Source organism: Setaria italica, chromosome V, assembly GCF_000263155.2.
Source record: "Setaria italica strain Yugu1 chromosome V, Setaria_italica_v2.0, whole genome shotgun sequence".
Lineage (NCBI taxonomy): Eukaryota > Viridiplantae > Streptophyta > Magnoliopsida > Poales > Poaceae > Setaria > Setaria italica.
This window is the reverse complement of record NC_028454.1, coordinates 11,918,625-11,930,346: the sequence shown is the minus strand read 5'-3', so window position 1 is coordinate 11,930,346 and position 11,722 is coordinate 11,918,625. Positions and strand designations below refer to the sequence as shown.

At 47.3% G+C, this 11,722-nt stretch overlaps 1 protein-coding gene across 1 annotated transcript; it reads left to right on the top strand.

Annotated features, from left to right (window-relative positions):
- The first annotated feature begins 212 nt into the window (after window positions 1-212).
- Window positions 213-2,136, top strand: LOC101759620 (1-aminocyclopropane-1-carboxylate synthase 7). The gene is made up of 3 exons (XM_004968450.2): window positions 213-661; window positions 753-913; window positions 1,043-2,136. The coding sequence occupies exons 1-3, from the start codon at window positions 329-331 to the stop codon at window positions 1,926-1,928; spliced, it is 1,380 nt and encodes a 459-aa protein (XP_004968507.1). The 5' UTR covers window positions 213-328; the 3' UTR covers window positions 1,929-2,136.
- The last annotated feature ends 9,586 nt before the right edge of the window (window positions 2,137-11,722 follow it).

The following is an 11,722-nucleotide window of genomic DNA, read 5'->3' as shown; positions in this document are numbered from 1 at the left end:
TTTATTATTTGATTTTTTAAACGAATTTATCATTTGATTTGCAGCTGACAGTCTGGTCGCCTCTGCTCTCAATCCTCCCCCTGCGTCTCTTTGACATTTTTGGTGGCTTCACACGAGTATATATATATATACATATATATAGTTCACTTGGCTATTGCCCTATATATACCCCCACCTCACACTTGGCCGGATCATCACAGCTTGCCCAGTCCTCCCCTGCCTTGTCTGCTCATTTCGTCCTTGAACTGCCACTGCAACTCTGCACTGCAAATTCACTTTGCAAGCGCCATCAGATCGAAGAGTCTTCTTGCACTCGCTTGCAAAGGCCATGGGTGGCAAGCTGTTGCTCGATGCCAGCCACGGGGCGGCGGCGGCGCCCCTGTCGAAGGTGGCGACCTCCGGCCTCCACGGCGAGGACTCGCCGTACTTCGCCGGGTGGAAGGCCTACGACGAGAACCCCTACGACGCCGTGTCCAACCCGGGCGGCGTCATACAGATGGGCCTCGCCGAGAACCAGGTGTCGTTCGACCTCCTGGAGGGTTACCTCCGGGACCACCCGGAGGCGGCGGGCTGTGGCGGCGGCGCCGCCGGCTCCGGCATGGCCAGCTTCAGGGACAACGCGCTGTTCCAGGACTACCACGGCCTCAAGGCCTTCAGGAAGGTGCGTGATCACGCGCGACGCGAGAGTGCTCTGCTTTGTACTGTCTGTGGACAAGTGCAACGTACTGACGGCGTCATTTGGTTGCTTGCAGGCGATGGCGAGCTTCATGGAGAAGATAAGGGGCGGCAAGGCGAGGTTTGACCCCGACCGCATCGTGCTCACCGCCGGCGCGACGGCGGCCAACGAGCTGCTCACCTTCATCCTGGCCAACCCGGGTGACGCGCTGCTGATCCCTACCCCTTACTACCCTGGGTAAGCATCAAGCATGCTTGCATGCACGCACAGTGTTACTGTTACACTACTCCCACAGTGCTCTACACTTACGAGAGCAGAGTGTTCTAGCTTGTTCTGACATGGCGGCTCTGCTTAATTGATTTGCAGCTTCGACAGAGACCTGAGGTGGAGGACGGGGGTGAACATCGTACCGGTGCACTGCGACAGCGCGAACGGGTTCCAGGTCACCGCCGCCGCGCTCCAGGCGGCGTACGAGGAGGCCGAGGCCGCCGGGATGCGCGTCCGCGCCGTCCTGCTCACCAACCCGTCCAACCCGCTCGGCACCACCGTGAAGCGGTCGGCGCTCGAGGGCGTGCTCGACTTCGTGATCCGCAAGAACATCCACCTCATTTCCGACGAGATCTACTCGGGCTCCGTCTTCGCGGCGCCCGACCTCGTCAGCGTGGCGGAGCTCGTCGAGTCCCGCGGCGCCGGCGTCGCGGGCCGCGTGCACATCGTGTACAGCCTGTCCAAGGACCTGGGCCTCCCGGGGTTCCGCGTCGGCGTGGTGTACTCATACAACGACGCCGTGGTCACCGCGGCGCGGCGCATGTCGAGCTTCACGCTCGTGTCGTCGCAGACGCAGAAGGCGCTCGCCGCCATGCTTGCCGACGACGCCTTCGCCGCCGCCTACATCCGCACCAACCGCGAGCGCCTCCGGGCGCGGCACGACTACATCGTCGCCGGGCTGGCCCGCGCCGGCGTGCCGTGCCTGCGCGGCAATGCCGGGCTGTTCGTGTGGATGGACATGCGGCGGCTGCTCGGCGAGGCGACCGTCGCCGGCGAGCTGAGGCTGTGGGACCGGATGCTGCGCGAGGTGAAGCTCAACATCTCGCCGGGGTCGTCGTGCCATTGCTCGGAGCCCGGATGGTTCAGGGTGTGCTTCGCCAACATGAGCCTGGACACGCTGGATGTTGCACTCGCCAGGATGAGCCGATTCATGGACAGGTGGAACAAGGAAAGAGCGATGTCAACGCAGCAAGAACTGCATTAGAGAAAGTCAACAAGTAGTTTTTTAATGAGGGTAAATTACTTGAGTAATCAGATCACAGACACAGTAATTAAGCAAATTAATTAAAGGGATCGATCACCATTCTTTTTTTACATTTTTTCTGTTGATGGTAACATAAATTTTGTAACAATAATCATCTCTCAAATGATGGAGGGATATAGATGTACGTATAAGAATTCTTCCTAGCTCAGGGAAAGCTTCTCATCTTTAATTTACCTTCGGTATGTTTGCTTCTTTTAACCCCTCAATTGTGGACTTGTGGTAAGCGCTGAAAAGAAAAACATTTGCTTCCATGATTTTACTCAGATACTCGATGTGGCAGGTTGGCGCTTGACTCCCGTATATCTAAGCTGTAACAATAATCATGTTTTTTTTACAAAGATATAGTGCAATACTAAAAAAGGTGAGGAAGCAAAAAAAGAAAAAAAATGCAAGTCCTGGCTAGCGGACGCAATGATTAAAGAAACGGAAATTATGTTGCAAATGTCAACCTTCCTTAAGTCGGTAAGCTTTGTCAACCAACTAATGAGGGAACACATATCCAGGATAATAAATTTTATTTAGCTGAGCTCATCTCCTTGATGTAACTTGTGGCGATGAAAAACCAGTCCTTGAGCTTGTGCCTGGCAAGCAGTACACCTGGCAGTGATAATATTTGTACCGGCCGGCTACTTGCAATATAACCACGCAAATATGGCGAAAAATGAAATTTGAATGGCTTTGTTACAATGCTTTTATAGGACCAGTGGTACTTGCAGGTATTTTCCTATCTTATCCTTCTTTTTTCACATAATTAAAAGGGCATCATAGTAATTTCTCACTTTTTTTACTCGGTCCCATCAAATTAGTACTTCTCTTTAGCTGCTTCATGGTACTTTCTTTATTTCCACCGTTTGATTTCACGGGATGGACGGCTCTTATTTTTTCCAAGCACTCTAAAATTTCTCAATTTCAATATGGCATGGTTGATGGCGTGAAGTGGTGGTTCCGTAACAGCGAAATGTGATAGCGAGAGATAAATTGATCTACTGTCTATGCCGTCGCTGCATTTCCCCACCAGACACCTCTCCTTAAGTCATGTAGGGAGAGGAGGTGGGTTAGGGATTTTTTTTAAAAAAAAATGGAAGTGGGTGAGCGATGTTGGTGCCCTAATTAACCCAAATCGTTCTATTCTCTCGAAGAGACGAAGAATAAGTAGGATGGAATTTCTATCGTTCAAAATAGATGTAGAAATTCAACTGTTCACTTCAATTTGAACCGCAACAAATGCAAACTTTTTTACTAGACCGGATGTACGTTAACCTGCTGGTTTCTCTCTCTCAAAAAAAGCAAACTTTTGATTCTTCATTTTTTTTAACGATAAGGGCATCTTCGAGATATAATTGGAGAGAGCATCACCAGGAATTCCAAAAATTGAAGAGGGCAGCACCAGGACCAAATTCTACTATTTATCATCTCAGGAGTAGCACAGTATCAAATGGGTTCACGAGTGCAACTTTTTATTTTTTAAAAAACATATTCACCGGCATGTAGTTTTTTTACGACACAAAACACATGAGATCTGTGCATCGTCCTATATACACTCACCGTCATTTTTTTCTTGAAATAAACTTCACCGGCACAAAATGTTTTGTACAAAGAAAAAGAAATCACCGGCGTATCGCATCGTTTCGGTGTCGTGTGTGCACTGTGCAGCAGCGCGCGCATGAACTTTTCTTGTCAGGTAGCCGAGGAGCGAGACAGACAGGAAATGCTCCGACTCCGAAGCGGCGGGACGAGCGGCGGGCAAAGCTCCGAGCTCCCCCCTCCTTTCCAGCTGGACGAGAGCGCGGCACGGGAACCGAGAGATCCCCCGGTCCAGGCACACGGTGGCACCAAATATTCCCCGGCGCCCTCCGGGCCTGGACGAGCCGAACCCCATTGGCCAAGTACCGTGCCCGCCAGGTTGGCGGCTCCCGAACGGCGAGGCCGGGCGATTACGCTACGAGATCCTGTTAATCACCTGCCCTCCTAGCGGGGAAGAAGCTTCAACAAATTCGGGACGGCGACGGCTGGTCGCGGGGATGCCGGGATGGGCCGGCCGCGCTGGCTGAGCTGCCGCTGCCGGCCCGGCGAGCCGAACACTTGGCTCTTGTGGAGCGGCAGGGGGTTGAGCTTTCAAGTGCCACTCCGCTTAGGATCTCGCCACTTGCAAAGCTGCTAGCGCATTGCATGCCGCGGCACGGGTTTGTGACGGACGGATGATACGTGCAGCATATGTGCTTGCTGTGGGCACGACGATGGGAATCGAAGAACTTTAGTTTTCGGGTTCTGTACGTACGAAGCGAGGGCTACTATAGCTTCGAAAAGGATCCTTAGCTTCGGATTCTTGCAAGCTCCTTTTCTCGGCCGCCGAAAAGGATCTGCAATCATTTCATCATTTTCCTAGCTTGTGTTGTGGCGGTACGCTGTTAGTACGTAGCACTACACGGTCCTCGCGAGTTTGGTAGAGCAAGTTGCTCGTATATTTTGTTTTTGCAGAGAGGGGCCGGGGATCTGATCCTATGATTCACCACCTTCCCTTTGATTGGGGTGCAGCTGCGGCAACTTGCTCCTAGCTGGTTGACGTTTTCTCCAGCTCGAGGCGTGGGCAAACAACAGACGACGCATCTGAGGGTCAACTTGCCACATGAAAATCCGTGAACTAAGCTAGAATGGGGAATTATAGTCGCTGCTTGACCAATTCCTGTATCATCCATCCATGCTCATATTTCTCCGCAACTTGTCTTTAAAGAAATCAAAGTTAATCTGCCGGTGACAACTTTTCCATCATGTGTCTGTAGCACCAGGGACGGATCAAAGCTAGCGCGGGGGGCATGGCCCCCCTCATACTCCGAAATACAGTACACTTTTATGTAGGATTCGATGACAATTAAACGGGCGCGTCAATCGATTGACATCTACTTCCTCCTTAATAAAATAAGTCATTCTGGGTTTTTTTAAGTCAAACTTTCTTAATTTTGACCAAATGTATGGAAAAATGTATCAACATTTATGACATCAAATATGTATATTATGAAAATATATCTCATGGTGAATCTAATAGCACTTATTTTGTACCATAAATATTTGTAGTTTTTGTCTAAATCTGGTAAAACTTTAAAAGTTTGACTTAGGACAAACCTAGAATGATTTGTTTTTTGGGAGGAAGGGAGTAGTAAACTTAATATTAAATTGCTATGCAGATTAGTATTTGTGCATGCATTAAAAAAATGTCACCAGTTAGCCTACTCCTGGCGTACAGTTTGTTAACTTTGGACTTGCATTGGAGCTAACTCGCATTTACAAATTAAAGGGAGATACATGCATCGTCACTTGTTTACAGTTGCGCACTCAACATTTTTTCAGCTGCACACCAACCCAACAATCACTGCAAAGGACGACCATCTCAATTACCAAACAAGAAGATCACCGCAAGTCTGCAGCATTGTCATGAAAAGTTTCAGCGAATAGCAGACGCACTGGGATCCAAACTCTCCTTTTGGTTGGCATGCATGTCATATGGTATATACCATGCTCTGAATGGTTCAAGGACGAAAACGACCTAATCAACGCACAAGTTGAGGAACAGAAAGCTGCCCGAAACCTAATCAAAACACCAAACCTAACGGCGCAGCATGCCACATATATAGGATGCGGTGGAAGACAAAGGGGCGGGTCTGCGCATTCATGTGGTATTAATCTTTAATGTTCAATTTTTGCACATAAAACATGAGATTAGTATAAGTTGAAGTGTGTCAGCACCCCCTTTGAGGGGATCTGAACTGGTCAGAAACTCGGAATAGACCGAGCACATGACCGACGCATGCAACCACAGTATCTCCCAGAATGATCTCTTGACTTCCCTGGAAGCAAGCAGCTAGCAGCAAATGACTTGACAGTAGATGCAATTAACATGGGCAGATGACGCAGCCGGAGCCTCATGCATTATGCGACAAGCAAAGACCCGGCTGGCCATCTTTGCAAAGTCAACCCCTCAGATAAACCTCGCCGTCGATTTGTCACCTGTGTAGGGATGGCGACTGTGTCATCCTCTCCGGCTGGAACTGGAAGTTTATGGGTTGACATTTGGCGCCGCTGACTCCCACGAGCGTAAACAATAATCCCCTGCAAGGCCATGTTTAGTTACTCCCAACTTCCAACTTTGACACTATGCAAAAAGAAGATTCCCCATCACATCAAACTTGCGGTACATGCATGGAGTACTAAATGTAGATGAAATTAAAAAGTAATTGCACAGTTTTGTTGTACTTTACGAGACGAATCTTTTGAGCCTAATTAGTCAATATTTGGACAATAATTCACAAATACAAACGAAACGCTACAGTGTGCTACAGTGCTGTAACAGTAATTTGGCACCTCCCAAATTGGCCAACTAAACAAGGCCCAAGTTTATGTCATCCGGGTCACATCGATCGGCGGTCGATCTCTGACGATTACGACGACGAGGGATGGGCGAGGAGCAAGGCTAGCTAGCAGCAGAAAATCAACCTGCCTCCCCTGGCCGTGAGCCCGTGACCTCATCTCCTGTATTCTGGTTCCGGCGCTGACATACTGTGGGCGCAAAGCGGAATCGCCACTCTCCAGTTTTGGTTTGCCTCCGCCGACGAAAGAGTTTTTTTTTCCCCTCCTTTCATTTTGTTTTCATTTTATTTTTGGCAAACGAGAGGGGGCGGCGGCGGACGCGACCGTCGGCTCTCCATGCGAGTCAAACTTTTTTTTGCATACAGCTGATGGACATCCATGGACACCATGGCAATTTAAATTGGGTTTTGACAACGGCCAACCGGTGACAGGAGATGAGTTGTTTTCCGGCCAAATCAGGAGGGGAGTCGTGGACGCTTCGAGATGTATGTACCCCGCATCAAATATGCGTCCAGTGTCTCAAAGTTCACGTTAAGTGTAAAAAGGATGCTAGCTGGGTCATGCTATGATCATCCACAATGTAATAAGATGCTGTATATTTCTTTTTTAGAGGAATCATCCTGTACAAGTGTACATGCACCAAGAGATCACCCATCAGCGCCGTTTTCCAAAAAAGGAAAAACAGGAAAAAGAAATCATTATTGAGCCTTACAGCGCCGAATCGCATCGCAGTGTTTATGGGCCTTCTGGCCCACGACATCAGATCTCAAGTGTTGTTTGTTGTTGTTAAATTCTCGCTCGTGCTACAAAAGAAGGCCCACAGGCCTGACCGAGTGTGAGTGATACGGGTACGGCCAGGAACCCAGCTAGCCCAAAATCAAAACCATGCTTATTTCTTTTATATAATAACGGAGCTGCTAGCGTCCGGACTTCAATCCTCCGAACGCTAGCGACGGACAGTTCGCAGCAACTAAAGGATTTCCGCTAACATACGTCTTATGTTGCATGCAACAAAAAGAAGTTATGTACAAAGCTTCGAACAAATGTAACATGCACAAATGTTTCATGCAACATTTTAACTTTTAAAAATACTTCACTGCACAATAATTCAATTGTAATGACAAGTGAAATATCAAGAGACAACTACTTCTACGTCCGAAAACAAATCATGCAACATAATAAACTGAAGCGATTAAACATCTCGAATAAGCAATACAACATCAAAGATTACATATTGCAACATCTTGAATCACCTACTGCAACATGAAAAAACTCATAAGTGCAACACAGAAAATTAAAGCAATGAAACATCTTGAAATAAGCTATGTAGCATCAAATATCATCTATTACAACATCTTGAGTAAACTACTACAACAGAAAAAGAAAGACCCTGCGCGCGACTAAAAAAATCAAGCGATGAAACATCTCAAATAAGCCATGTAACAACAAAGATCATCTATTGCAACATCATAGACGAGCTACTGAGACATGAAAAAAAATCCCCATGCGTAGATCTGATTGACCTCGCGTGCAATACTCTATAGCCATCATAGAGAAGCTAGGAGTCACTGCCGAGAGGCCTCCATCATGTTGGATGAGTTCTTTGTCTCCATGGAACAGCTCCCTCACAGGGAGGAGGCAACCACCACCACCATGGAAAAGCTCTTGCCACCATGGATGAGCTCTAGAACCTTGAGCGTGAAGGAGTGACTACCACCGTCAAATTCGTGCGAAGAAGGGCGCCAGTGCCGACGACCTCGCTCGGAGAAGGGTTGCGCGCGGAGGGCGGAGGGGTCATGCCCGAGCTCAGGCGAGAACTTGCTGTGTGTGGAGAGAAAGAGAGAGCTGGTGGAGAACTATCTTGTTCGGTGAATGAGGTTATGGGGATAAATATGTGAAGGGATAAGATTCACGTGGACGGTAAAGAGCCACGTTGCGTCCGATATTTTGCTAGCGTCGGACGTCGGGAGCTTAGCATTACCGATATAATAATCCCGTGATTAGTGCTGGACTTTTTTCCATGCATGCATGGGTGGTTGAGCAACTGAGTGCGTGCGTGTATGATATAACGTAGGTTCTACCTCAACTTGGCCCAAGGATCCAACGGCCGGCGCCGTGGCGCTCTGGCTTGGATCACCGGCCTCCGGCGTCCCCTACTCGCGCGTTGCTATCTTCCGTTGCTTGCTGGTCGGCAGAACCGCGGCCTTCCCCCAGCTCCTCGGCCGGTTCACCGTCGTACCCCACGCGCATGCATGCACCGTCGAGGTGGCAACTCATGGTGGTTCCACGTAATCGTGCACAGGGATCCAGTACCCCTTCTCCTAACAGCGTGTTTGGTTACGTTTGCGAGACCTTCCGGCCAGGAATCATCCGATCCTGCATCCGAAGCTAATCGACTCATTTGATTTGATTGTTTCCGCGTAGCGCTCTCAAGCCAACAACAAAGCAAATATGGAGGATGAGTCCGTTCCTAGGAAAACGCTGGATGAGCGCACGACGGACCAACCAGTGGCATGATAGTCGCAGCGGACGTAGTTGACGTCCAGTGACGGGCTGCATTGCTGACTGCCTGACTTGCTGTGTCGATCGAGATGGTGGGACTCCCACAACAGGCCGCCAATGCAGAGCTTCTCGGACTCTCGGTCCACGCTGCCCAATGTCAGTAAGGCAATGGCCATCCACCATGCCCTCCACCTACTAGTCGATGCAATGCACAAGAAGCCGAGTGCTCCGACTGCCAGTATGCGCCATGCTGGACCAGACCAGGGTGGATTGGTCCCAAGGGTGTATGATATCCGATATTAGAGTTGAAGGTTGTAAATCAAAGTTTGACAGTAGCTGAAAGGTGTAAAATAAACTTGACACTATTTTTTTATTAACATCGCTAGATGCCATGGCCTTGCAGAAACCTGAAGAAGATCAGGCGAGCACACAAAACTGAAGTTCTGTGTCTGTGGGCCATTTCGGATTGTATACTTGTAAGCCCAGTGGGCTGTAGCTGAGCGCTCGGAGCCTTGAACCTGTGTGAGGGTCGTCACCTCGGTTAACTGAATCTCTCTGAATGAGATTTCCTCCATGCCCTCTCTGTTCTTCCACCCCTCTGCTGTTCTCCCTCATGTATTTCCATTCCTTCCAGATTACTCTTGTGCTGTTCGCTTAATCCAGAGAGGATCATAACACTAGCCTTATACAATTATATTCCATTTACGTTTGATTTCATTTCTGAGAAATATCTCTCGACAGTAATATTAGTTTATCATTGTAGTAATTATCTGGTTCCCGTTTGCAGATTTAAAGAAATCGTTCATTTAAATAAATAGATACTGCTCTTCTTTTCATCCCTGATGTCTGCCTTTCTATGTTATCCCACCCACTTAAATAAATCTGAATCACTTTGATGTAGCAAACGATGATGCAATCACAATGTATAGCGTTTGTCGAGCCCAATGTCCCAAGATTCAGCAAAATCAAGCACCCAAGGACCATGCAAGTATAAGTACCTGTCCATTGACCAGGCATTGCTAATTGCAGGTGAGTGCCTGCTTAGTGATCGGTGCAGTGCCAATATGGCAGTGTCACGCATCGCATAAACCATGTAATGACATAAGCTTCCAACTTCAATGTCAACACCATGCATGTTCTTATGTCCAACATTGGCTTGTGTGTGATATTCACATCCAATCTTGTCTTTTCCAGTTTCCCATTTGAAATATGACTTTACTCAATATAATGATTCTCATATGTAACTAAATCTGCTCAATTAAACGAGAATAAAATTTCAACAGGAATTCTTGAAAACGACTACTTGATTTGATTCAGCTACAAGCATTCCTTTGCAATAAGAGATTGTATTTAAGTAAGCCCTCCTAGTATGATGTTTACGTTTAAATATGTGGATATTATGATTGGTCCTGTTTGCATACGTATCCAGTGATGAAATGGAAAAATTACTAGAAAAACATGGGACGCATTTCGTGTACCAGTTGAGGCATAACTAAAAAATTTCCAAGCTGTCACATGGTCTAATTATTCAAGGTATGAGGCAGTGTTGACTATATGCCTTGAACCGACGATTATCGTTCTATATAAAGGCAAACAATTGATTCATATTTCCACGGATGAAGTTCCAACATATACGGTTATTAACTTCATATGCTCTATGATAATACCTCATCCGGTTCAAATTATATGTCATTTTAACTTTTCTAAGTTCATAGATTTTGCTATGAATCTAGACATAGAGTATATCCAGATGCATAGCAAAAACTATGAATAAAAAAGCAACGACCTATAATTTGGGATAGACTGAGTAATTACTAAGAGGGCTAATTTATTTAAGACATTATTCTTGGAACCATGTCTGCTGAGTTGTAAATGTGTTGTGACTTATTACAGGAGATTGCAGAATACTGGAGTAGTAGAAGAAAATGTGGAGCCCAAAATCAAAACGTACATACTTCAGTACTTTTACATTAAGTAGCAATTACATTTCTGCAATGACTAACCGTTCGTATATGTCCAGGGAGGTGCATGTGAGAAGAAAGACCCCAGGATGGAATAAGAATAGACGATGTGTGCTCTTGAAGATTTTATAAGATGTATAAACAGTTGTATTCTTCCATTATTGTCCTGCCCAAAGTAATAGTACTAGGTATAGAAGCTATTAGATACCCCCTAGAATGAAAAGTTGGATTGCCACGTAATTAACAATGGAAGATTATTCCAAGTACGTCCGCTATACAAGCAGGTCGCCGGTGGCTGTTCAGTTCGATCTGTGCCAAATCAAAGAGGCAAACGGGTAAGGGATCGGAAAAATGGCAAGGTTCGGGAGCAATCCGGTGGACTGTTCACCGTCCGATAACGGTTCCAGCACGCCATTTCTCAAGCTTTCTCATCCTGATTTTTTGGATGCTCTGGAAAAACCAAAACGATGTTGTCTTCCAACGAACTGCTCCCTCTAACACAAGGTTCTGGCGTCCTATTGAGATGAAGCATGACTATGGAGCCAGCGGTTCCGGTTAGAGGATCGCGAGATCACCGAGACCTGGTGTTCTATCTTCTGCTCAATGTAAACTTTCAGTAGTTCATGGACAAACCATCTCCCTAGCTTGTTTCTATTGCTGAAACTATAAGTGTAATATCTTTGGCCTTCAAATGGCCTTATAATGAATCAGGTGGCGTTGACCCTAAAAAAAAAATTGGACGTGTCAGCCCTTGATTTCGTCAGCGTAGCCTCCCTGAGTGAGCGCACCCATCAGCCGTGCAAGGCCTCCTTCTTCTCGTAGTTGTTCCTCTCGTCGGCGAAATAATCGTACTCATCGGTAGTGGCGGATCCAGCGGGAAGGAGGCTCCCCTCGCGTGGGTGCTCAGCT